The sequence below is a fragment of the Microtus oregoni genome, unplaced genomic scaffold (genome assembly GCF_018167655.1).
Source record: "Microtus oregoni isolate MIOR12 unplaced genomic scaffold, Mior012 000009F_ref0000495, whole genome shotgun sequence".
NCBI lineage: Eukaryota > Metazoa > Chordata > Mammalia > Rodentia > Cricetidae > Microtus > Microtus oregoni.
Window position 1 is genome coordinate 56,359,676 of NW_024543068.1, and position 27,093 is coordinate 56,386,768.

At 43.0% G+C, this 27,093-nt stretch overlaps 1 protein-coding gene across 1 annotated transcript in view; it reads left to right on the forward strand.

Moving 5' to 3' along the window:
• Positions 1–27,093, forward strand: part of Pik3cg (phosphatidylinositol-4,5-bisphosphate 3-kinase catalytic subunit gamma) — a 32,934-nt gene that overhangs the window by 449 nt on the left and 5,392 nt on the right. Inside the window, exons 2-10 of the mRNA XM_041658461.1 lie at positions 2,091–4,097; positions 7,299–7,364; positions 7,475–7,700; positions 8,929–9,032; positions 11,242–11,388; positions 13,514–13,604; positions 14,346–14,476; positions 15,393–15,504; positions 16,804–16,961. Coding sequence (XP_041514395.1) covers positions 2,103–4,097; positions 7,299–7,364; positions 7,475–7,700; positions 8,929–9,032; positions 11,242–11,388; positions 13,514–13,604; positions 14,346–14,476; positions 15,393–15,504; positions 16,804–16,961 — 3,030 coding nt within the window. The 5' untranslated portion in view covers positions 2,091–2,102. The remainder of the gene's footprint in view (positions 1–2,090; positions 4,098–7,298; positions 7,365–7,474; positions 7,701–8,928; positions 9,033–11,241; positions 11,389–13,513; positions 13,605–14,345; positions 14,477–15,392; positions 15,505–16,803; positions 16,962–27,093) is intronic.

Here is a 27,093-nt window from a genome sequence, read left to right on the forward strand (position 1 = left end):
AAAATCAGTGAGTATTTGGTCAGTCTCTTTTCTTCTGCACCTTGTATCATGATAGTGCGTGAGTTCTTCGTGCCACTGTGGCAGATACCGAATTATATTTGTACACTTAAATTTGGACATGTTTTATTTTAAGTTCATGTCAGTATCAATATAGCTTATGGTTCTTTTTTGTTAGTTATTCTATAAAGTACCAAAAGACCAAAAGAATCCTTTAAGCTGCAGAAACAGTTGTTTGGGACAGTTGGTTTCATTTATTTGCTAAGTATAACTTCAATATATTTTAAGAGGAGGGAGTTTTCACTTTAAAAATAACAACTCAAGAATTGAGGATAAGTTGAGATCCAATGAAACTGTCTTTTATAACTTTTAATCAAACTCTCTTTTTTGTATATAAAAATATTCCACTGTTCTTCAGAAAAATGCTAATTATGGATCTCATTAACATCAGTTCGAGAGTAAACGATATTTTCTGAAATATTTTATTTCAGTGTTTGAATGTGGTTTGGGGTGTACTGTAGTACCAATGTAGCAATGCTTACTATTAAATTAAAATGTTTTATGAATCATTTCTCAATTTTAGGTTTCTGAGAATTTCAATCATTATTGCTGGGTTTTTTGGTGGAAGAGGCCATAATTATCCATAAACGCTTTGTAAAACTTGCTAATTGTTAAATATTAAGTTAAATATTTATTAAATATTTGCAGGAAAAGTGGGTAATGTGAGAATAAATTTGTAAATTTCTGATACAGAGATAAAACTATTAGGACAAAAAGAAACTGAATTAATTTAGGGTCTAAACATAAGGTCATTGAAGGGCAGAAATCTTGTCTTCTACCTGTGGCTCCTCTATTTAAAGCAGAGGCAGGTCAAACCAATTGTTTAGTTAAAATTACCTAAAGGTTCATACTGGCAAAGTCCAGGTATGGTGACCCCTCTGCCATAATATAGTAAGGATAGCTAGAATGCTCCACATTCCACGATTCAAAATGCTATGTGCCTCCAAATGGCTTTGATTACAGCCTTCACCAATTTTGCGATTTTTTTTCTTTTAGTTTTATGAATGAAATGACTGGCTGTCTTAAATAGAAAGAAAAAATGAAAAGGAAAAAAAAACGACAGGAAGTTGACTAGGGAGAAGACTCTGGGTTCAGACAGTTTGAAAATAGAGAAGATGAAGCAAGATCGGGTGTCTGAGTTAGAGAAGTGTGAGAACAGAAAGGAAATGCCTCGGCTTGTTTTCAAAGTGATGTTCAGAGGCTCACGCTGCACCTCAGCTTGTTTTCAAAGTGATGTTCAGAGGCTCACGCTGCACCTTAGACACCAGGACTCCATCCTTGTCTGTATTGCTTTGGGATGGGCTTCGTGGCACATACCATTTTGAGTGTCTAAATGAGTGTTTTACATACTTTGTGCACACGCGTGTGAGTGTGGTATTTGTGTATAATGTAACCATACATGTGAGCAGTGACACCTGCAGAGACCAGAGAAGAAAAGCTCCACTGGCTTCCTTTCAGACAGGGTCTCCCACTGAACCTGGACCTAAGCTGGTGGCCGATAAGCCCCAGTGATTTTTTTCCCATCTCCGATTTCCTCCCTTCCAACACACACAGACAGACAGACAGACAGACAGACACCACTGGGGTTACCAGCCCATTGGAGCTTATGTGGGTAGTAGGATGTGAACTCAAGACCTTATGTTTATACAGCAAGCAGTTATATCCACTGAGCTATTTCTACAGTCCCATAGTGCTTTGCAAATTTCTAATTAAAACATGACACACACACACACACCTAGAGAAAATGTGCCAGCATGTATGGATCACCCAATCAAAAAAAAAAAAAAGGAACTGCCTTATTTAACTTTGCCTCCACCCCTAAGTATAAATAACCAAAATGACAGATAAGTAGGAGATTAAGTAGGCCACATCACCTAAACAGTGAGTGATGGCTGAGAACCACGCTGTGAAAGACAGCACAGCATCCAGCTCACTCGGTCCCTCTAGGCCTGGTGCTCCTATCGACCTTCTCTCGGCCATCGTACCGGAATCTGCAGTCTGTCTCCTGACAAAGCTGTTTTCTCCACTCCCAGGTCGCTTAGGGCATGGAGCTGAAAAACTATGAGCAGCCGGTGGTTCTGAGAGAGGACAACCTCCGCCGGCGCCGGAGGATGAAGCCACGCAGAGCAGCAGCCAGCCTGTCCTCGATGGAGCTCATCCCAATTGAGTTCGTGCTGCCCACCAGCCAGCGCATCAGCAAAACTCCAGAAACAGCACTGCTGCACGTGGCTGGCCACGGCAACGTGGAGCAAATGAAAGCCCAGGTCTGGCTTCGCGCAATGGAGACCAGCGTGGCCGCCGAATTCTACAACCGGTTGGGCCCAGACCACTTCCTCCTGCTCTACCAGAAGAAGGGACAGTGGTATGAGATCTACGACAGGTACCAAGTGGTGCAGACCCTAGACTGCTTGAGCTACTGGAAGATGATGCACAAGAGCCCCGGTCAGATCCACGTGGTACAGCGTCACACACCTTCTGAGGAGACCCTAGCTTTCCAGAGGCAGCTTACCTCCCTGATTGGCTACGACGTCACTGACGTCAGCAACGTGCATGATGATGAGCTAGAGTTCACCCGCCGCCGTCTGGTCACGCCTCGCATGGCAGAGGTGGCTGGCCGTGATGCCAGACTCTATGCTATGCACCCTTGGGTGACGTCCAAGCCTCTTCCAGATTACCTGTCAAGGAAGATTGCCAACAACTGCATCTTCATCGTCATCCACCGGAGCACCACCAGTCAAACCATCAAGGTCTCCGCGGATGATACCCCCGGCGCCATCCTCCAGAGCTTCTTCACCAAGATGGCCAAGAAGAAGTCCCTATTGAATATCCCAGAAAGTCAGAGTGAGCAGGACTTTGTGCTGCGGGTCTGTGGCCGCGATGAGTACCTGGTAGGCGAAACGCCCCTTAAAAACTTCCAGTGGGTTAGGCAATGCCTCAAGAACGGAGACGAAATACACCTGGTGCTCGACACGCCTCCAGACCCAGCCCTAGACGAGGTGAGGAAGGAAGAATGGCCACTGGTGGATGACTGCACGGGAGTCACCGGCTACCACGAGCAGCTCACCATCCACGGCAAGGACCACGAGAGTGTGTTCACGGTGTCTTTGTGGGACTGTGACCGAAAGTTCAGGGTCAAGATTAGAGGCATTGACATCCCTGTCCTGCCCCGGAACACCGACCTCACTGTGTTTGTGGAAGCCAACATCCAACACGGACAACAAGTCCTTTGCCAAAGGCGAACCAGCCCTAAGGCCTTCACGGAGGAAGTGCTCTGGAATGTGTGGTTGGAATTCGGCATCAAAATCAAAGACTTGCCCAAAGGGGCCCTGTTAAACCTCCAGATCTACTGCTGCAAATCGCCAGCACTGTCCAGCAAGGCATCTGCAGAGACGCCAGGCTCGGAGTCCAAGAGCAAAGCCCAGCTTCTCTATTATGTGAACTTACTGTTAATAGACCACCGGTTCCTGCTCCGCCACGGTGACTATGTCCTCCACATGTGGCAGATAACCGGGAAGGCGGAGGAACAAGGCAGCTTCAATGCTGACAAGCTCACGTCTGCGACCAACCCTGACAAGGAGAACTCAATGTCCATCTCCATCCTGCTGGACAACTACTGTCACCCCATAGCCCTGCCTAAGCATCAGCCCACCCCTGACCCGGAAGGAGATAGGGTCCGAGCTGAAATGCCCAATCAGCTTCGCAAGCAGCTAGAGGCGATCATAGCCACCGATCCACTTAACCCCCTCACAGCGGAGGACAAAGAACTGCTGTGGCATTTTAGATATGAAAGCTTGAAGCATCCGAAAGCATACCCTAAGCTATTCAGTTCCGTGAAATGGGGACAACAAGAAATTGTGGCCAAAACATACCAGCTGTTAGCCAGAAGGGAAGTGTGGGATCAAAGTGCTTTAGACGTTGGTTTAACCATGCAGCTCCTGGACTGCAATTTTTCAGATGAAAACGTAAGAGCCATTGCAGTTCAGAAACTGGAGAGCCTGGAGGACGATGATGTTTTGCATTACCTTCTCCAGCTGGTGCAGGTAGGCGCTGGGGAGGTTAGCAGGAACTGCTGTCTCAGAGAACGGATTTGCATGCACTCAGGCACCCCCTGCAGCCTTCATCCCACACCCTTTGTTCGGTTTCATGATCAGTCAGACCAGAGCTGATGAAGCCACGCCAAAAAGTTGTAAACGCTCTCATTGACTATTTTTTTCAGTGTCTTTGAGGGTTTGCCAGCAAGCTTTTGAAAGACACCAGTGCCGTCCTTCACTTTTTAGGAGAATTGCCCCAGTGGGAGTCACGTTGTCCTGATTAATTATTTTAATGATGAGTTGAACTTGTTGCAAGCTTCCTTATGCCAAGGCTCCAAGTGATTTACACATATTTTGTATATTGTGCCATATGATTCCACCAATAGCTATAAGGGTGATCAAATTAGAATTTGGATTTGCATTTTATACATATGGAAACTGAGATACAAGGAGACTAAGCTATGAGCTCAAGACACATTTTTAAAAAGAAATGGACCGACTAACCCCTGGCTTTAATCATGTTCACATCCACCAAATATCCTCCATGAATCTAGTGGCAGGATGATGCAGGCTAGAAAAATTCTAATTTCTGTCTGTGCTTATCACAGTTCATAGAACAACATGTCATATCCCGGTGACATCTTTTAAAAGTTTTTCTTAATTCTTGAGAATTTTATACAGGTATATATTGAAATATGATCATATATAACCCCTAGTTTCCCTACAAATTATCTTTTGTCCTTGTTAATATATCTCTCTCTCAAGTTAATGTCCATTTTTTTCTGATAACTGGTAAGTCCAATTATCACTGTCCATGTGTTTATGGCTGTACAGTCACCCACTGGAGGAGCATGGGAATCTTACCAGTGGCCACATCTTCCAGAAAGCGTGACTTTCCCTCTCCTGTCAGCTCTCCACTGACAATAGCTCCTCAGTAAGAGGCGGGTCTAGAGGCCCTCTACCCCAACTGTGATAGACATGGGCTGCTTTGATCCTGTGTGTGTCGTGTACAGGTAACCACAGTTACTGTGAGTTCAGGATGGCTTTGAGGCCGTTTTACATGAGGAAATGCCATGCTTAGTACTGTACTCCTATGGCTGGGGAAGTCATAAGCCCTAGGGTAGAACTTGCTATTGTTATTTGGCTAAATGGTTGTGCTGGGCAGAATCTTAGCAGCTAGCCGGGCGGTGGTGGCACACGCCTTTAATCCCAGCACTCGGGAGGCAGAGACAGGCGGATCTCTGTGAGTTCGAGACCAGCCTGGTCTACAAGAGCTAGTTCCAGGTCAGGCTCCAAAGCCACGGAGAAACCCTGTCTCGAAAAACCAAAAAAATCTTGGCAGCTGCCCTCTTCAAACAGGCATGGGATTGTGTTTCACTCAGTTCCCATGATGTTCCTCTGGTCCTGTGGGGTCAGCGATATGCCCGTGATTTAGCTGGGTTGTCAAAGAACTAAGAAGCAAGAACGCTGCTCATGATAGTAGTTCTCAACTTACGTCCTATTACTTGACACAGGAAAGGAACAGAAAAGCTGAGATAGAAATGGTATTGTACAATGTAGATGTGGTTATTCCTTAGTTCAACAACTTCTTCAGTGAGAAGACAAATCCTCCAGATTCTGCAGTACACGTCTGTGTGTGTCTTCGTGTGTCTTTGTCAGCTCGATTAAGCGCCCGTGTGTTTAATAACAAATTATGAAAAGGACTTCTGGGAAAACCATAGAATACTAGGAGTAAATAGGGGGTTAGGTAGCACTTAATTTTGATTAATGTATCTAGAGAAAGTTCTGAGTAGGTAATACTTGATCTGACAATTTTTCATTAAAACTTTCCAAAGTGAACTTTATTGGATTCAAAGATAGATAACGTTTTTCTTGGAACGACTTTGGGTGAAAGAGGTCAGTTGATCTTATTAATATCAGATGTGTGGGCTGGAATTGGAAGAGTGGTGCTCATTTGTGCAGCGATTTGAGACATTTCAGCCTCGACTAAATGACTCACTGCTGGCTAAAATGGCCCCTTGGTTGCGATCCGCATCATTGTTGTAGAAGTGAAACACGAAGGAAGACCAGCTCTTGGGTTAGAAACTTACAGCACAAGTTAAAGTGAGCTCTGTTGACTGAGAAACCACATTCTCAGAACTCGGCTTAAATGCAGCTTCTGTGGCACCTACTTGACCACACCCAAGAGAGGCTCTTCTGAAAGAGGGACTAAGATTGAAACATTATAAGGTCAGTATTGATAGGATCTAACTGCGAACTCAGAGTGAGAAATGTGAACATACCAAAAAGACTTCAAAATATGTGCTGCGGTGGAAACGTCTTCTGTTCTTTGGGGGAAAAGAATGACCATTCCTATTTATAAAGGAACTATTTTAAGACAGTTAATTTTAGACTTATATACATGACCGACCTTCTAACTCAATATACGCATCAATCGTTAAATAATATTTGTTGCTTTTAAAACCATTAACTATTTAAAGCTTATTGAAAAATAAAACATGAAAAACAAGTAGGCACCCACAAAGATTTAGCTTACTTGTTTCCATCTTACTGGTTATCTTTCTTCAATAATAGAGCTGTCATTTCATGTATCCGTACCCAACCCAGAACCAACACTGTGAAGATGACCAAACACGAACAATGAAGACAATCAGGGGTGTTTGACACAAAGCTCCATGCCACAGCTTGGCAGGGTAGGGACTGCTTTTACCTACAGTAAGAAGGAAGGAGTTGCCCAAAAGGGAAGCTATGAGGCTTCAGGACGTTCACACTTGGCACTCAGCTACACCTAATGTTCCTCTCTTGAGTACTGTATTGCTACTCTCTATTTGCTTTACAACAGGCTTTCTTGCCTTCCACTTTAAAGAATTATTATAGCCATGTCTACCTCTCCCATTCCAGTAACCCAGTTCATTCTAACTTGGAACAAGACCTTTGTAACTTCATCTCTGCCATTACGCTGACCACTGCACTGGGCATCAGGGGTCCTGCAGCCCATGCGGTCCTCTTCTAGGATGCTAAGCAAGTGCCCACCTCACCATCTTCAGTGTTCACTAAGCAGGGGATTGGATGTGAGTGGCTAAGAAGATTCTTACCACCTTAACTGGAAAGATTCATTCACACAGAACCATGCTTTTTTGTCCATTTCATTTCTTCTGACTGACCATCACAGAGTATAATTCTTCAAATGCCAATGTGCTCTTCTTTTAGGCTGTGAAATTTGAACCATACCATGACAGTGCTCTGGCCCGATTCCTGCTGAAGCGCGGTTTGAGAGTAAGTATTTCCATTTTGATAACTGCATGACAACTTAGGGTACCAGGAATTTGCCTGATAAACCTACAACATTCGTCATCCTGACCTCAACCATCTTGTACCCATCTCAGAACAAAAGAATCGGCCACTTCTTGTTCTGGTTCCTGCGAAGTGAGATAGCCCAGTCCAGACACTATCAGCAGAGGTTCGCCGTGATCCTGGAAGCATACCTGCGGGGATGCGGCATGGCCATGCTGCAGGACTTCACGCAGCAGGTCCAAGTGATCGAGATGCTACAAAAAGTGACCATTGATATCAAATCGCTCTCTGCTGAGAAGTATGATGTCAGCTCCCAAGGTACAGTGGCTGAATTTTCTCAGTTTTCTTTCTGAGTGCCGTGATTGGTATGATTCTTCTTTCTGAAATTCAAGTTGTATTTTGCTAAAAGCAGTCAAGAAGACATTTTTTTTTTTTTGGTCTCCTATTTGCACGAAGTAAGCAGATTTAAAGCTCTCCTTCTATAAGACATGATGATTTAAGACCATAAATTTATATGGTCTTAAAAATGAAGTTGTACATATGAAATTTGGAGAAATTGAAGAACCATGTGTGCATAGAAGATGTAATTTTCAATAACAGTTTCATATACAAAAAGTTAATCCTCTCCTCTCCCATCTTTGAATACGTTCATGCTAATTTCAGAGTGTCAGAATATTGAGAGGTTAGGGTGAGAATAATACACATATGTAAATGTATGTCACCTCTGCTCTAGGAAAATTGATCACTCCTTTAAGGTTTTGGTGGATACCACATAAAATTGTCTTCGCTGACTCATCTTTCTGGAAAGATAAACTGTATGAAACTTGAACCTAGAAAAATATCTTTTACTCAGTTAATGAGCTGGACCCAGAATTATGGCTTAAAGAGAATACGAGCATCCCCGACCAAAAGCGATTTAAGCTTTTGAATATTTAAAAAATTTCTAACCTTCCCTTTGGATTGTCTTCTAGCACATGGCTCTTGCTACCCTCCAAAACTACTCATGGTAGTAATAACAGTCTTACATTTGAGCAGGCCTCTTCCTGTTTTCCAGGCAGTAATCTGTACTCCGTGTGTTTTGCTTTGAGAATTTTGAGGTTGCCACATCTTTTGTACATAACCTAACTTTCTCTTTTGAGAAGAATTTACAGAACTCTAACCTGACTCTATTGAATAGTCTTCACACGTCTCCTCTAAAAACCAGATGGCCGTTGAAAGTCTCAGGCTGGAAAGACTAGGGCAGGGCGAGGCTCACTCTCAGCACACCCTGCTCTGCTGTGGTGATGGAGGATTCCCACGTGTTCACATGTATCCTCTGCCTATAAAGAGACATTCCCAGTTCAGTGGCTCACAGTAATCCTGACTTACTTGGTCTGCTCTAGAGTTAGATCTCCAAAGGCAGAGCTCTATAGCCCTTTTCCTACTACTACTTTCCAAACCAAATACATAGACCACACAGGAAATGTGACCCCAGGTTACACTGAGATGGTAGATAGTACGGATGTCTTGTGCTGGCTTAACTCCTGTCTGCTTTTGACAATTGCAGTTATTTCACAGCTCAAGCAAAAGCTTGAAAACCTGCAGAATTCCAGTCTCCCCAAGAGCTTCAGAGTTCCCTATGATCCTGGACTGAAAGCTGGTACCCTGGTGGTAGGTATCAGTGGGATGCCTCTGTGCGTCCCTTGTGTCGTACAAGTGTCTAGCATGCTTTCTAGAGTCAGGGCCTTCACAGCGGATCTTCTGAAGGCACAGGGCCCTAGAGCAGCCCTGGATGGGGTCCTATCAAGCCCTTCCCTAATCTTTAGCACCCAATGCCCCAATACTCAGTAATTTCCCTTCTACTGCGTTTTAAATCAGGTTACTAGTATATCCTTTATACTAGTGTGAATTCAGTGAGTTTTCTGTACCAGCAGCAAAATCTAGATACTCAACATTCTTCTAAAAATGTTACAGGATTCTTCACGTCAGAATCAGCTGACCATACTGGAGGAGGATCTATACCTCACTCTCCAATCCCTTCTGTTGATCTAAGTGTCTGTATGAGTATCAGTAACACTGCAGTAACAACCCCTCTGCATGCTTGTAAGTTTCTTACCGCAGTATATCTCCACTAACCCACCCCTTCTGCATGTATTTTAAACCCCATAATATATCATTTTTCTTTAAGCAAAATATATGTATAGCTAAAGAGATTAAACCATTATAAACATTTACCCACATATTATTATGTTGGATACTCTTTCAATACTACTTTTCTTGGATCTTTAACAATTTATCCTACAAGCTGTTGGCAATACATTCTTTCGGAACTAATTTAGCTGAGAATGTTTACTACGCATTTATTTTTTGAGCAATATTTTCACTAGGCAGAGAAACCTAACTTACCATTTTCTCTTGCCATACCATTCTCTTCTGGTTTGCCTGTGTCCTGATGAGACTACGCCAGCTTTGTCTTTGATGTTCTGTTTGTAACACGTCCTTTTCCCCCTGTTTCTTTTCATGTTTCTTTCCTCCCTGGTTTTCGGTGGGTTGGTGATGATACGTGTTGGCACAGGTTTCTTATATCAAGTGCCAGGCTATGGTACTCCTTGCACGTGTGGGTGTCTGTTCTATCACACGTGGAAACTGTTTTATTATTGTCTGTCAACCTGTTCTGCCCTCTCTTTGAGACTTCAGTTATTATACGGACTGCTAGGCCCTAAGTTCAGCATGGGTGACTTTTCTCCATATTTTAACCTAGAAACAGCCCCCAGAAGTAAACTGAGGCAGCTGCAAGGATACCTTTGTCTGATAAGACATCTAATGTCTGACAAGAGTTGTCCATGTGTCTTTCTTGGTCTAGTTGCTCACAGGACAGAAATACTTGTAGCAGTTAAACCTCACGGAAAGAAGAGGAGATATTTCCTTCACGTCTCTAAATCTATAAACAGTTACTAGGAAAGGGGCTGCATAACAAAGACACATTCAATCCACTGTCACAGTTTAGATAACAGTATTATGATATATTAATATAGCTTTCCAACTGTTTGCTTTTTAAAAAAAACTGACATCATATTTTTATTTCTTTTTATTTTTTTGTGTATGAGTATTTTTTGCTTGCCTGCTATGTATATGCAGTGCCTGAAGAGACCAGAAGAAGAGTGGTAGATACCCTGGAATTGGAATTACAGGCTGTTGTGAGCTGCCCTGTGTGGGTGCTGGGAACCAATCTCAGGTCCTCTGCAAGAGCGGTGCTCTTAACTGCTGAACTCTCTTTCCAGCCCCCTACATTATGTTTTTGATTTGTGGTGCATTCACTTTTGGCTAAAACCCAGCAAAGGTTTGGGTTTGGTTTTATGGCTGCTGTCACAGTGCTTTGTTTAGATATGAGGGTTGCGGGGGACTGGGCTGGAAGCCCTGTGCCCAAGTGCCAGATTTTCCTTGTATTCCTGTTAAACTTCCCTGATTTAGATTTGACTGGCATATGATTCTTGAGTAATAATATTTCAGACACTGTGGTAGCTCTAGAACTCCTTTTTCAGATTAAATCTCAGGAAGGGAATGCAGAAACAGATACGAGCATCAGTACTCTGAGGTAATGGTGGTGTGGGGAACCAGTATGGGAATGCGGGAACGTGGTGCCTGCTGCACGTGTGGTCTTTGCACAGACCTCAGAGCTCCTCGGAGCACAGTCTGAGAGCCATCGTTGGAAGGACTGAGTTTTCTCACGTGCAGGAGTTTAGACAAGAGCACCTTCTATATTTAATCCAAATAATGAAAGTCATTTTCCAACCAGGACTTTGCCCTTGTATACAGAAGTGCTCTACAAGAGAACCAGAGCCCTGCAGCGTGTATTCATATTGTAACCACTTCCTTGCAGATTGAAAAATGCAAAGTGATGGCCTCCAAGAAAAAGCCCTTGTGGCTGGAGTTTAAATGTGCTGATCCCACGGTCCTGTCCAATGAAACCATCGGAATCATCTTTAAACATGGCGATGATCTTCGACAAGACATGTTGATCTTACAGGTAGGTTGAAGTAAAGGAACTGTGTGTTTTGCAATTATTTGAAGAAAGGATTTTATATTAGTCTGAGACATGTCTTCCTTTCTGTTTTTTGTTTCATGTGATAAACAGCAATCAAAGGGTACTTAATAGAGAAGTCTTGCTTGGTGACAGTAGCTATGGCTCATTAGGCAAGCCATCTAACGAGCGCCATGGTTCTCTCCATCCTGCCAAGGATGGGCGTCCGACATTCCCTAGCAGGCGATACACTTGGCTCACCTAGGCTCTCTAACACTCCATTCTGTGTATGGAGGAATGGGCTGTGGTACTTGTCTGTAGTACCCGGTTATACCGGTTCACAGACATACCAGTCCATCAGCAGGCATATCCCGTAAATACATCCCTTCGGCACTCAAACACCAACTCAAGAATGATGTATACAAAGGAGAAAAGGACGAGTGGTCACACAGATGAAAGGGAGAAGGCAAATGGTGAAGGTATCACTTTTAGATGTTTTAAACATTTCTGTGTCGGCTTTAGCTTCACAAGTCTATAAAGCTATGCTCTCCAGCTTCTCGTGCCTCATTATGGAAGAGGCGAAAGTTTCCAAAACCCTGGTATGATTCATTTAGAGTAGACAAAGCATTGTACATTAAAGGCAGGCTATTTAAAACCAATATTTTCCGTTTTCCTTAAGACTCTGTTTTAGCTTATTTCTAACATAGAGCTCAGCTTTCTTTTCAAGGACAGGTCATTTCGTTGCTGTTGTCTTCTTTTGTTTTTGTTTTCTGTCCAAGAAAGATTTTTAAAAGGAAAAGGAAAGAAATACATTATTTAATCTTTTTTTTATAATGAACTTTGTTTTAAATAAATCTGTAGAGTCTTTTGGATTTGCAAAGATGAGCATTTCAAAGCCACAAAAAGTTGCCTTCCTGTTGCTCTAATTCTGAGGGACAGGTCATACTTAGACTTTGTTTTATTGTCGAAACTCACTGTTTACTGTAACTCTCCAAGTCTGTGTTCCTTTACCCTCTGAATGGAAACAATAGTTATATTCCCGATAGAAGGATCACACATAAAAGAAGAACCAGCTAACATGTGGCGTTGATATCACCATTACTGATTTCACTGCCTTGATTGTAGCATGGGCCTCGTGGATATCAGAGGAGCAAACATGCAAAAGGCCATTAAGTTGTTAAGGGGAAACAGACATAAGAAGTGGAGTGTTTGATAAGGGAGACAGTGAAATGTGGAAAAAAAAAAACAGCAAGAAACCCTCCCCCAAGTGAAAACTATTATCCATTTCTTCAACATACACCCCAGGGGCTGAAATTAACAGATTTGCAATGGCAGGAAATTTCTGAGTATCAGGCTGATCAATTAAAGTTGAGTTGTTAGTATGTATATTAAATTTACTCATATACTGTGTGTAACCAGAGAAGATTCCTGGCTTTTTTTTTAATTTTAATTTTTTTATTCATTTTACATACCAACCAGCTTCCACCCACCTCCTCCTGCCCCCAGCTACCTCTCCCCAGCTCACCCCCCATCCCCTCCTCCCAAAGGGTAAGATTGCCTATGGGGAGTCAACAAAGCCTGGAACATTAAGTTGAGGCAGGACTAAGCCACCCCCTCTCCCTGCATCAAGATTGAGCAAGGCATGCCATCACAGGGAATAGGCTCCAAAAAGCTAGCTCATGCACCAGGGATAGATCCTGGTCCCACTGCCAGGGGCCCCTCAAACAGACCAAGCTATACAACAGTCTCCCACATGCAGAGGGCCTAGTTAGAGCCTGTGCAGGCTTCCCAGCTGTCTGTCTAGAGTCCAGAGTCCATGAGCTCCCACAAGTTTAGGTCAGCAGTCTCCATGGGCTTCCCTGTCATGATCTTGGCACCCTGCCCTTGCTCATATAGCCCCTCCTCCCTCTCTTAGACTGGACTCCCAAAGCTCAGCCTGGTGCTTGGCTGTCGCTCACTCCATCCTCCCCCAACTTGACCATCTTGTTCCCTCATATTCTCACCTCCTGTCCCCTCCTCTCTACTACTGCCCCCCCCCCAGTTTATCCAAGCTTCCTGGCTCTTTTAAGAGAAAAGAAAATGCAGTGGTCAACATCTATGTATAGTAGAAATGTCTGTACTTGATTCCCAGATTCTACGCATCATGGAGTCCATTTGGGAGACGGAATCTCTGGACCTGTGCCTTCTGCCCTATGGCTGCATCTCAACTGGTGACAAAATAGGTTTGTAGTCGCATCAGGCAATGAGCATACCACTCTCGGCGAACGTGTTCTGTAGCTGGCAAGCTAGACTTAAAAATCAGAAGGTAGCTATGTCCCCAGGTCGCTGAAAGTGAGGGCGTAATGAAGACACACGGATAAGTGACCCATGTGACCACAAAGGGAACGAGCATCCTGAGAACCGCGCCCTCCTCCAGCTCCTCTCCCCATCTCCACCACAGCTCGTGTTGTTGCGCACTAAACTTTTCTCTCGCAGATAACGTTTAAAATTAGACAGAAAGAGCTGTCACTTCTTTTTAAATTCCAGAATTCACATTCCTGGAGCTGTTACACACTCCACTCAGGTACTTTTATAGACATTTAACATTTTAGTTTCAATCTCTCTTATTTTTATTCAAGGTTCTCCTATGAGAACTGCACAAAACATTTTAGGCCATGTTACCTAAAAAGGGAAAGGTACCAATCCCAAGCAAGAAAGGCTGAACTTGGCACATAAATGTCTTTGTTTGTTAGTCCTCAAAAGCAGCCGTTTCCTCTCCTTATTCAGGGATACTGGAAGTGGATTCCATACAAATCCTGCAGCCATTGGCTGTTATTTCCTTTCCAAGAAACAAACAAACAACAAAATAGCTCAGACCTGAAAAATAGAGCTTTGGCCTCAAAAAGCATCAGATAAAAGAAAAAAACCCTCTACTCCACTCAGTCAAGCCTGAGCAGCGTTGAATTCTGTGACTCTTCACACAGGGATGATCGAGATTGTGAAGGATGCCACAACAATTGCTCAAATTCAGCAAAGCACAGTGGGTAACACAGGGGCATTCAAAGATGAAGTGCTGAATCACTGGCTAAAGGAGAAATGCCCTATTGAAGAGAAGGTGAGTGCTTGCTCTCCCCTCCCCACCCCGTGCCCAGTCCTCCTTCCAGCTTGTCTTCCCTCTGAGAGTCCTGACTTCTGGTCTGACAGGCGCTTCCGATGGATGTCTCTGGGTTTGCTCCTGAAGCAGCGGTGGTTTCAAGGGTTTTCCCCTGATGACACAGCTTATCTGTGAGACAGAGTGCCCAGTTCTAGACCCGGGAAACATTTACTTCAGTTTTGTTTACCAGTCAAGCTTTGCATAGAGTTTGTTTCTCTGAAAGAGTCTGTTAGCACTTTTAAAGCTATTTTTGTTGTTCAACACAAAGATTTAGTTACCATATACACATTCCTTCATATAAAACAAAATAATTTGCGGTGTACTACGGATCTCAATGGTAAGTTATGGATGTTGAAAATGTCCATCTTGCTGAAGTGCGCATGCTGTATCCTTCACAAACTGTTTGGTCGGTCCCTCTGGGTGCCATTTAAAGTTCTACCCTACAAGAATAGCACCTGGCATTTGCATGGCTATCAGCCTCAGTGGAGAAAATATAATTAGTAACTTTTATTAATCTGTTATACATGAAGACTTGTGAAACCATCCATCCACTTAAGTAGTCACAAGCAAAGCATGGATGCAGAAATCTCTATAGTTTTGTACCGTTGTGGGCAAGGAGAGGACGGGAACTTTGAACAAATTACTGTAGCCTTTTGCTTCTTGAGTCTCCCTCATGTCCAGGTGTCTGGTTGACTCAATACAAGTAGAACATTATGACAGTTGGCACCTCCTTGATAAAAAACTAATGAGACTGGACTCAACTTTCTTGCTGCCTGAAGTGGTTCCTAGAACACTGTCTTTCTGGAAGGCATTTGTAATCCACTCTGCTGCTCTCTGTGCTTGGAGAGCGCCTGGCATTCACACACCACCTCTTCAGTTTCAGGCAGCAGTGGAGAGGTTTGTTTACTCCTGTGCCGGCTACTGTGTGGCGACGTTTGTTCTCGGGATAGGTGACAGACACAACGACAACATTATGATCTCAGAGACAGGTGAGTTTGCCCACTGTGAAATAAAATTATCATAGTAGCATGATTGATTTTATATATATATATATATATATATATATATATATGAAACATTCTGTTTTAATTAGTCCTAAGTGTTCAGTTAAGTGACATCAAATACATTCACCTTATTTTGTAGTCATCACTGCTGTCCCTCCGAAGCACTTGTCCTCATTAAACACTGCCCACCCCTACCCCATCCCCCTGGCACAGAGTAAGAGTCTAATGGGAGCCCAGGCCTGGAAGTCATTGTGAACAGGGACATCGTCACTGTAGACAGAGGGTTCATGGGTAAGAGAAGAAGGGCAGGAAATGAGACTAAAGAAAGAGAGAACATTGCAGCAAGAGGTAGAAAGAGAGATTGGGAAGTAAATCCTAGAAACTGGTAGTTATAGGAGGTATCAGCCATGCCAATATTGCAAAAAAGCTGCTAGAACAAATAATAAAACACATGAAATATCCTCCTGTCTAAGACACCCGAGTCTCTAACTCTCTGAGCCTGACTGGTTCATGCTGCTCTGAGAATGGCCAGTAATGGCCACCGTACCAATGTTCATATGTGGAATTGGAACACATTTTTATAGTCTTCCAGGCATACTTGCCAATGCCTGTCAGTCCACCACTCTGAACTGAAGGAGGATTGCAAAGTTCAAAGCCAGCCTGTGCTACATAGACTCTATCACAGGAATTAGTTTAAGAGTTAGAGTTTAGAAAAAGCACCAAAGCTTGGAGTGAATTACTTATTCTTTGACAAGGTCAACACAAAAGAATAGTCCATTTGTGGATTATAGAAATGATAAAAGACCAAATAAATAAAAACTAACGTGGTTCTGCGGATAATGATGGTAATAGTGGCAGAACTGACCCCAAAGAGATTCAAACTGGCATTTCTATAGTGCTACTTAAAAGTGAAAAACTAAAACCCCTCTTGCTGGATTGGAATACAACACCAATCCATCAGTCACATGAAGGACATGGTGTCTCTTAAACATGATGCTCAAATATTAGCTAGACTTTGATTTACCTGTCTAAGAACACTTTGGAGACAGGTATTTTTTGAACGACATTTGGAACCGTCTAACAAACAAGCCTATCAACAGATATTTGCAGCTGCTGCTTTCACATGCCTGGTAAGACTGAAAATATCACAGGCTAATATAAGAGTATAAAATGCTTTCACTGAAGATCCTTCATTCCCGGGCAACCGCAAAATCGTTTCAAAAAGCCAAAATGTTTATAAGCACTTATGCCATGTGTTGATGTCAGGCATTTCCTTCTCTTCAGGAAACCTATTTCACATAGACTTTGGACACATTCTTGGGAATTATAAAAGTTTCCTGGGCATTAATAAAGAGAGAGTGCCATTTGTCTTAACCCCAGACTTCCTGTTTGTGATGGGAACTTCTGGAAAGAAGACAAGCCCACACTTCCAGAAATTTCAGGTATGTGACCTCTGTGTCCCTCACCTGTCAATACCAACCAAGCACACTGTAGAACTCACCTCTTTCTCCCCTTACGAGATGACCACCCACTTCCTCCTCCTTACCTCTGTGCATTCCCCCAAGTATCAGCAAACCAATGCTTTCAGGGACCTGCTCACTTAAACCAAACAGCAAGCAAAAATATCCCATAAGGGATGGCCCTGGGTGGGGCTGGTGTGAGGACAGATTCAAGAAAATACAGCCATGGAGACTAGGCTATTCGAGACTATTAGAAGACTCAAACTTCAAGTATGTTTCAGGACTCACAAACAAGCATGAACTTCATTTGGTGTTTGCTACCGTGTGTGCATTTATCATATTACCAACAGGGAACTCTTGTTGCACGTGCTGGTTTTGTTGTATGAAGGGTAGTCCCTTTTTCATTGACAGCATGACCACAGGTTCTCCAGTGAGCTCTAGTTCCATCTGCCTGCAATGAAGCCCCCACAGGAATCTACTTGAGAGTGTTCAGATTCAAACACACAATGAGAGCATGTTGTACATACAAATTTAATAACTGTGAAGGAACACAATTCAGAAAAGTTGTAAGTACATGTATTCTATAACAATGCAAACACAAAACAGAAACCTCGAGTGACGACTTAAGAAGTCCCTTTGCCTTGGGTGGTCAGCACATAACCAGCTTCCTAATGTGTCTTCAGTGTAGTTTGGTTTGTACTCCACGTCCCCGGGACAAGGCTTTTTCTTAAGGTTTCCTTAGAGTCCAGCATGACTCTTGAGCGATGCCGTGAGCCTTGACTGCAGGGGAACAACTACCCACCTGTGCCTGCTGAAACTGGGGCCCTTGATCTACTGGCTGGTTGTCTGGTTGGTAATGATGACACACACCCTCTCCGGTCAGATGGTTTTAGGAGTGTGGGCATGCACTTTTCTGCATACAGTCGGCTGGGTTTCAAACAGTTTCCAGGAACTGGGCATGTTTCAGGAGGCAGATGGAAGTATTCCACTATTTAAAGAAGAGAAGGTACTAAGTGTTGCTCTCTTGGAGCTCTGGACAGGACATGGCAACAGCAAATAGCAGCTCACAGCATCAAACAAATGCCTGGGATTTCGCGTTAGTCGTGGGTATCCTCTTTCCCATAGAACCACAGCCTCTAGCTTTTGCCAGTGAGTGATGTCCCTAGGAGTCTGTCCCTTTGTCCAGCTGCTGCTCATGTTTTATGAACCCACACAGAGGTCCTGTCACTCCACCAGATCCCAGCAGTTCTCCCTTTGGCTTTCTTATTGCTTCTGTCACAGCTTTTTTTTTTTCAGTTTAAAAACATTTGCAATGAAAACATTTTTTATAATGAGGAAGCCAAGAGAAGCTCCCTGTCCCTCCCAGCAAAATTAACTCAATGCAATACCTGAATGGGAAGTTTCTCAAGCCTGTGCTCTTTGGTCTAAGAACATTTCTTCATCCTTTGTGAAATATGAAGCATCTTTCTTAAGCCCTTAGCCCCTACCCCCTCAGTCACATGGTATCTATATAGTTTGTATCACCCGAAGCACACTTCTGTGGATGGTGCTGTGGTCTACACATCTGTGTTTAGAAGACTGGTCAGCATTTTCACACCTGTGATTATTACCTACATAACGAGCACAACACAGGTGTCAAAGGGTAACCTTTGTGTCCGGCACACTTGAGTATGCTTCCCAGTTGTGTCCAGCATGACAGTCACTCATTCCTTTAGAGCCTTGCTTTCTTCATCTGTAAAGAAGGAATGTGGTCTACGTATTGTTTTCCTAGGTACTATTTAGTGAGTTAGTGTTATAAAGAGAAACCTTCTATGTAGCTCACAGTTCTGACAGTTCCAGACCAAGCCCATCAATCCCATGACTCTGTGGATGCAGCAAGGATCTCCGAGCTCGCTGCTCAGCATCAGTGCAGAGAAATTCTAGACGCAGCAAGCCTCCATCACCATTGGTTGATGGTTATTGACACCGGGCAAATCGTCACACTTTGGAAATGTTTAAGACACTGTTTTTGAAATGACGTCCAGACAATATATGAAACACGACAAAACAGCCTGTAAAGGTTAAAGAGAGAGTTGAATCCCCACCTCTACCTGTCTTCATCCCTTGCCCCCATTCACCCTCTTCACTCATAGCAAGAGAAAGCCGACCACTGATGCAGGAAATTATACACATGCAGAATTTCCAGATCTCCACAAAGATGGGCAGCTGAGCTTTATCTTTAACGCTGGACTTGGGCAATTTTTTTTTTGCTTTTCTTTTTTCTTTCTTTCTTTCTTTTGAGACAGGGTTTCTCTGTAGCTTTGGAGCCTGTCATGGAACTAGCTCTTGTAAACCAGGCTGGCCTCCAACTCACAGAGGTCCACCTGCCTTTGCCTCCCGAGTGCACCACCGTCCAGCTGCTTTTCTTTCTTTACTTTTCTTCCTTTTTTTTAATTCACACTGATAATTTGGGGCTCATGTTTCTTTATTTGTGCTTGTTAATGTAAAAGTTCTCAGCTGTGTCTCAGAGTCTGGCATAAGAAAGCTATCGTGTTTAATCAAACTAGGAAGTGTACACATTTGCATTTTGAACTAAAAGTCCCCTTGCTAGTTTTGACCACATGATGAATAACTTGTTAAGCAGAGTACAAAAAAAGCTGACACACTTTTTGTTAAAAGTGAGGTGAGGCTTCTCTGTTTACAACATAAACATGTGAGCCCATGGGACTGGGGAGAGCAATGGGGAACAAAGAGGATGGCTGTGCTGAGTCCCATCTCCTCTCTCCAAAGCAGCTGGCATAGCCTGGGCTCAGATCCATCGGTTACTTCTGGAGAAAAGCTGTGATCAGACAGGGACAGAAAAACTGAAGCTCACCATTTGGGCCTTCGGGGTAGCCTCCGGCAGGCGGGGGTTAAATGTGTTTTAATGATGACAATTTCCATCTCTCTTTGACTGAACAGATATTTTCTAAACAAGGTAAATGGTTTTTATCACATTGGTGACTTGTTTCAGATTCACAGCAGTGCAAGGACAGAGTGGGGTGTTGTGCTGAAGAACAGCTTAAGGAGTTGCCTTAATCCTTAAATGCTTTTTATTTCATTATTGTTGTGTGTGTCCACGTCACAGCATGCTTGGAGTTCTGAGGACAGCAGCTGGGAGTCAGTTCTGTCCTCCCACCATTACGTGGATTTGGGGATCAAAGTCAGGTCTCCAGGCTTGCCGGGCAGCACCTTCACGCACTCAGCCATCTCACTGGCACTTTTTCCGTCGTTCAGGTGCTGCAGCTCAGACAAAAGCAGCTCTTGGCTTCACTGCACAAAGTATTTTGAGGACAAGCAAGTATAAGTATGAAACAGAGCTGAAATTTATTAAAGATATTTTAATATAGATTTTAAGTATGGCCATTAAGAAAAAGAAAGGACCCGTAGAGAAAGGAAGACATATCCCTGAGCACAGGTGTGGGTCTCTAAGAGCTGAGCTTCATTGTCTTCATAAGTATATACATATACATATACATATATATATATATATATACGTGTGTGAGTGTGAGAGAGAGAGCTGAGCTTCATTGTCTTCATAAGTACATACATATATAATGTGTGCATATATATACATGTGTGTGTGAGAGAGCTGAGCTTCATTGTCTTCATAAGTGTATACATATATAATATGTGCATATATATACATGTGTGTGTGTGAGAGAGAGAGCTGAGCTTCATTGTTGTCATAAGTATATACATATATAATGTGTGCATATATATGCGTGTGTGTGAGAGAGCTGAGCTTCATTGTCTTCATAAGTGTATACATATATAATATGTGCATATATATGTGTGTGTGTGTGTGAGAGAGAGAGAGCTGAGCTTCATTGTCTTCATAAGTGTATACATATATAATGTGTGCATATATATACATGTGTGTGTATGAGAGCTGAGCTTCATTGTCTTCATAAGTATATACATATATAATGAGTGCATATATATACGTGTGTGTGTGTGTGAGAGCTGAGCTTCATTGTCTTCATAAGTATATACATATATAATGAGTGCATATATATACGTGTGTGTGAGAGAGACAGAGAGAGAGAGAGAGAGAGAGAGAGAGAGAGAGAGAGAGAGAGGTGGTTCTAAGGCTGTTATGGGACCTCGAGTCACAGGATGACTCCTGAACTGTGTGAGACAATGGGTAAAGAACAAGTCTAGAATCTAGACTCTAGATCACGGGGTGCAGGAAGGTAAGACATCTTCACTGTAAACAAAATCAACAGTCTTGTTTAAAATTCCCAGAAAACATTGGTATAGTAACAAGGCTAAATCCAACACCATGTACTGAGTCTCCAGCCTGGATCCTTGTTTTTTAAACATAAAATATCTGTGTATGAAAAGAACACTGCCTGGAAGCCAGCACTGTTTGCAGCAAGTATTAATTGTGCTGCAATTCCTGTTTGTCATTTAGGGAGAGGTTTCACTCAGACTCTGGGAGAGAACCACCTGTTTGTTCCCACGTCCTTGTAATTTGTTCTCTCTTTCTATCCTGCCTCGATATCACTATATTTTAAATTTCAGCAAATAGCTATAAACATATAAAACATACAAAATCAAAGTCAAATAATACTTGAACTCCTGTTTATTTTAATAGGAATTGGATTGGCTTTTTTTATAAGCAGTAATTTTTCGTTAAAAATAAAAACCAAAAAAAATCTTTAGGTTTATTCTTTTGTTTGTTTGAGACAAAGTCTCACTGTGTAGACCAGGCTGTCCTCAAATTTGCAGAGCTATGCCTGCCTCTGTCTCCCAAGTGTTGAACTAAAGGCATGAACCACCATGCCACCTAAAAGCAATTTTCTTTTAAATATCAGACATCTAACCCTCAGCCCATCTTCCAGAGACAATACTGCCAACATTTCAAGGTTTTCCAATCATTCATATTTATCTTCTCAAAGGTTGTAGGTAAGTAAGAAATTGCTTTAAATTTATGGTAAGAACTTGGCAGTGGTGGCGCATGCCTTTAATCCCAGCACTACAGAAGCAAAGGCAGACGGATCTCAGTGAGTCTAAGGCCAGCCTGGTCTACAAACCAAGTTCCAGGACAGCCAGGGCTACATAGAGAAACCCTGTCTTGAAAAACAGCAACAACAACAAACCAAAAAAAAAAAAACCCTAAAAACTTAACGTAAGAAATAGACATAGGTGGTTGGAGCAAAAGAATAATAGCATTGAGGTCAGCCTAGACTATGTGGACTATTTACTAAGATCCTGTGATATGTGTATGAGTGTGCATATGTGTGTGCATGTGTGCATGTCTGTTGTGTGTGTCTCTGTGTGTCATGTGTGTGCTTGCGTGTGTGTGCTTGCGTGTGTGTGCGTGTGTGTGTGTGTGTGTGTGTGTGTGTGTGTGTGTGTGTGTGTGAAGTGAAGCAACCATCTACACCCAGAGATCAGGATGTGGGATACAACCCTATAAGGCATGTTCAATACAAGTTCATTTGCGAACATGAGCAACTTGATCTCTTCCCGTCAGATCTATGGAGAGGAAGGTGGTCTTTGCACACCGCAGCACTGAGGATATGTGTTAGATAAAGCATCTAACATCTGGAGAGGCAAACAGCACTCGTTTGTACAGAGAAAAGTTTGAAGAGTGTCCCTAAAGGCACTTTCCCCTAGATGTCACTGTTAAGATGCGTTTCCCAGGAAGCCCAGAGCTGGTTACTTGGATTGACACTGGTTGAAGTTTTCTTGCTAGCGTTACCAGTCTGCCCTGTTTGGCATACCTGCCATCTTGTCCCCAAATCAGAGTGCACCTGACTTGGCCTCCAGCTGCAAGCACCTGGCCAGTCTCAGGACAGAGCCCAACTCCGGGAGTTGCTGAGAACCTGAAGGTTCTTGACTGAAATCCGTGTCTGGGAGAGTCAGACTGACTTGCTCCTGGGTTGTTTTAACTGTTTCTGCCTCAGCATCTCCCCCAGAGATATCTGCTCTAGGAGTGGAAGGCTGACTTCTTGCTTGCTACTCTGGAGATACAATTGAGCTACCCAAGTCCAGCCAGAAACATAGCGGAGACCTTGCCCTCTGACAGTCTTCTGGGCTGTCATCTCTTACCCCTCCTGAACTTCCTTTACTTTGCATGGGACGTCTGATCCCTGTATATGTCTGTCACCTGCTGACTGGACTCCCCCAGCCTCCTGCCCCATCCTGTTGTCATCGAGCTATGTTCACCTTGTCTAAGACAGGACATGGATGCAATATGCCCTTATTAAATCCCTTCTGTGTGTGCTTCAGGGCCCTGGGCCAGGCCAGTGTTGTTCTCGAAAGGCTAAGGGGTCTGCCCAGTTTAATCCCCTTCAAATATAACTGTTCTCCATGTCCTTATAATTTAAAAGCAGTGAATCTTCCCCAAGGCCTAACTTGGCTTCTGCACAGAAAGCTCTTAGCCGTCTCATGATGGGCAGATCATCTGAAGGGTGTTGAACATTGTGCTGGGCACGGCAGGTTCAGAAGGTAGACTGGCACCACTCCGTGCCAAGGGACACTTTGTGTGAAGATTGCAGTGAGAGTGGTGTGCAGAGGGAAGAATGAATCCTTCCTGTGAGATAGAAGAGAGCTGTAAGGAATCCTCTAAAGATGAATTCAGTTTCATCTTATCTGGTATATACAGGGAGAGGATGGAACATCCAAGCAGAAAAAAACATCACGAGCAAGTACGTTCTCACAATGAGTATTTAGGAACAAAAAGTACAACTGCCCAGACAGGATGCAACATAGGTCTCTGTGGAGTGAGCCTTGAAGTCTGAGTCGGGAAAGGAAATGTGCATCGGTCGAATCAGGGCCCTGGGTGGATGGCAGGGAAAGAGGAGAGCAAAGCAAAGTCACTTGGAACACAATTGGTTAAGAACGAATTACCCTAATTAATACCCAATATAGGTCAAGTAGGAGAGGACAAGTGTGCCTATTACATTAGAAGTACAGAGCTGGCAATGGATTCCTCTTGGGATTTCTCCCTCCGGCCAGTTAACTAGGTCAGCTTAGCCTCTTCCACCCCAGTGTGAAGACAGCACTTCCCATCTCTCCAAGGAAGATGTATGCAAAAAGGGTAAGAGTTTGAATATGTTGATATGGTATCTCCCTCAGACAAAGGAGGCTTTCATATTCTTGGGACTTGGTTTATCTGTTGAATTTAATCTGGAAAATATACAAATATAAGACTGGAAGCATGGCATTGGATCACCCATCAATCCATTTATGGGTTATTCCACCCACATGGAATGTTACTCAACACCCAAGATGTTAGAGCCCTGGTATTCTTAAACGCTACTCAAGACATCAACAAAGTCATCCTCTAGATGTTCAGTTTCTTGTAAAGGTTGGCTGTGTCTACCGTAGTAATACTATGAGGTATGTGTTTTATTATCTTCCAAGTATGCTCTCCATGATAATCCTCTGGGGAAATTTCCATTGGTCTCAATTTCTTCAAAAGCACTGATTCTCATAAAGAGGTTTTGTTTTGTTCTGTTCTGTTTTTAACTTCTCCAAGTTGGATGAAGACATGGATCGGATTGTCCCTTTAGCTAGAGATGAAGTTGAAGATCACTCTGTGTAAATATTAGGATCTGTGGGAGTTTTTGTGTTGCTGTTGTTGTTGTTGTTGTGAATTCTTCCCCTGTTTCATATACACTTGTTATTTTTTTTTTACTTTATATCCAAATAGATGTCCTCAAATCTTTTTAGTACAAGACTGAAAGATATATCCATAACACAGAGACAGAGACAGAAGAGACAGACAGACAGAGAGGCCATTATTTTTTTATATAATTTATTTTTATATAATTTATTTTTTATTTTATCTACATTAATGTTTGTAGATATGTCTATGTGAGGGCATTGCATCCCCTGGAACAGGTGTTGCAGACAGTTGTGAGCTGTCATGAGGGTGCTAGGAATTGAACCTGGGTCCTCTGGAAAAATAGCCAGTGCTCTTAACTGCTGAGCCATCTTTCCAGCCCCAAAAGAGGCCAGTCTTAATACAGACTAAAAGGAAACAATTATAGCCTTTGTATACCTAATTAATTTTTATCTAAATATTGAAAGACAATGGTATATCCCTATCCCTGGCAAACAGCTTGTTTGAGAATCATGTTCACATCCATAAATATGAAACTACTAATTCTATCTCAATAAATGAACAGCCAAGGGCCAGATACTTTCTCTGTTCAGCCTCACCATAGAGTGCTTCTCCCTGCATTGTTAGTTCTTCAAATCAACAATCTTCTCTGGTTTATCATATAAACCAGATATATATAGTTTATAGATATATATAGATAAGTCCTAAGAATGCTGGCTGGCCAATGCATTGACCTATATTTTAAAATATATGTATCGTGTGCCTTGGCCTGAACTATTTTTTTTTTCTCCACTGTGTGCCTTTGTCAGGCAGAGACAACATTTTTTTTTTTGGTTCGGTGATCAATATTTGTCAGTTTTTCTCTTCTCCCTCCCTCACCCTCAGAATCTCACCCCTGGAGTTTCTGTTTTGTAGTTTCGACATTACTTTTTTACTTCGGTGAACATGCACAGTTCATGCAGAGGAGAATGCAGGGTTTGCGTTGTTAGGGAAAGTATCCGTATGACCTTGAGCAGCCTAGAGCTACTCTTCAGGGGTTAAGAATTAGTGGATGGCATGTATAAAATTAGCTGGTTTAAATCAAGGCAAGGTTTGGGTCCTGACATGGTAATGAATTCCTTTGTTTCTAAGATGTGTGGAGGTGGCAGTCTATGAAAACATTTCTTTCTTTCAGGCCTTAGATGCTATAATTAAGGCATTTAAACCACAATGAAATTAAGAGCACATGTACTATGCAGGCTCAACCTATTTATTAGCTACTAAAGGAGAGTTCTCTGCTAATGTCCTCAGTGGAAATGGAATGTTTTCCACTTAAAGAGGTTCGTGAAACCAAGTGCCCTATTCAGACCTCTCTCCCTTCTTCACCCAGATCACGCAGGCTCTCATAGGCTGAAGAAGAACAGTGTTTGAGCCCTGGAAATAAAAAAAAAAAAAAAAAAAAGGTTCACTTTCAACAGCCATAACTTCTGTGTTCTGGGTTTTCCCCTGAGCTCCCCAGCCACATCCTTGTAGCTGCTCAAGCCGCACACAGTCCTCTGGGCTGAAGCAGTGTGACCAGGGCTCACAGGCATTGCCACTGAGTACAAATACCAGAAATGAAACTTGTGGGGCTTGAGTGGGTGGAGCAGTACCCAACTGTGACCCCCAAAGCAAAAGAATCACCTGTAAATGACCAGTGTGTGACATCCTATGTATCCTTCCTCGGGGGGCCAGTGTGAAGACAGCCCCTCCCATGCGTGTTGAAAAAAAACCCTGATTACCCACGCTCACACCCTCCAGCCACTAACTCTCGATTGTCTAAAGAATCACTTTGGACAGATGGTCTGCATAAGAACCTGATGCCCTCAGCACTGAGGAGTGCGTTCAATGATGCAGCTCCTCTTAAATCTCACCACGGCCATATGAAATGGCTATTGCTGTTACTATTGTTCTCATCCTACAGATGAAAACACTGATGTCCAGAGAAGCTAAATGACTTCCCTGATTGTCAAATAAAGCCGACATTTGAGTTCCTACAGCTAGGTGTTAATCTGTTAGCCAGCATTCCACTCTACCTTCAACACAGAACAGTTAACATCTGCTCTCAAGTACCAAGCCCAGGCAGCCAGCCTGCCAGATAGGGTACATGCAGTTAATTTTGGGAAAGAGGTTTCTCTCTTGTAGAAGAGCCCGGATGTGAAAGTCAGAACTACACAATCAAGCTAGAACCAACAAGAATCATCCACACAGGCCAGAATGCACCCTGGTGCGACAGTGCCCACCAGGCCTGCATAAGGCTCTTAGCTCCCTCTTCAGCATCCACGAGAAGATGCTAACTCATCAGGGTGGGGTGGACTTCAACAGAAGCAGGACAGCAGCTCCTTTCCCTACGTGTATCTCTTTGGGCACAGGGACAGTTAAATCTGCTTTATTTTCCCCTGAAAGTTCTTACTGAGCACCTATGGCTTGCTGTGACAATAAATGCCTGGGGTTAATTTCCCTCCTTGAAAATATTTCATTAAAAAAAAAAAAAGATTG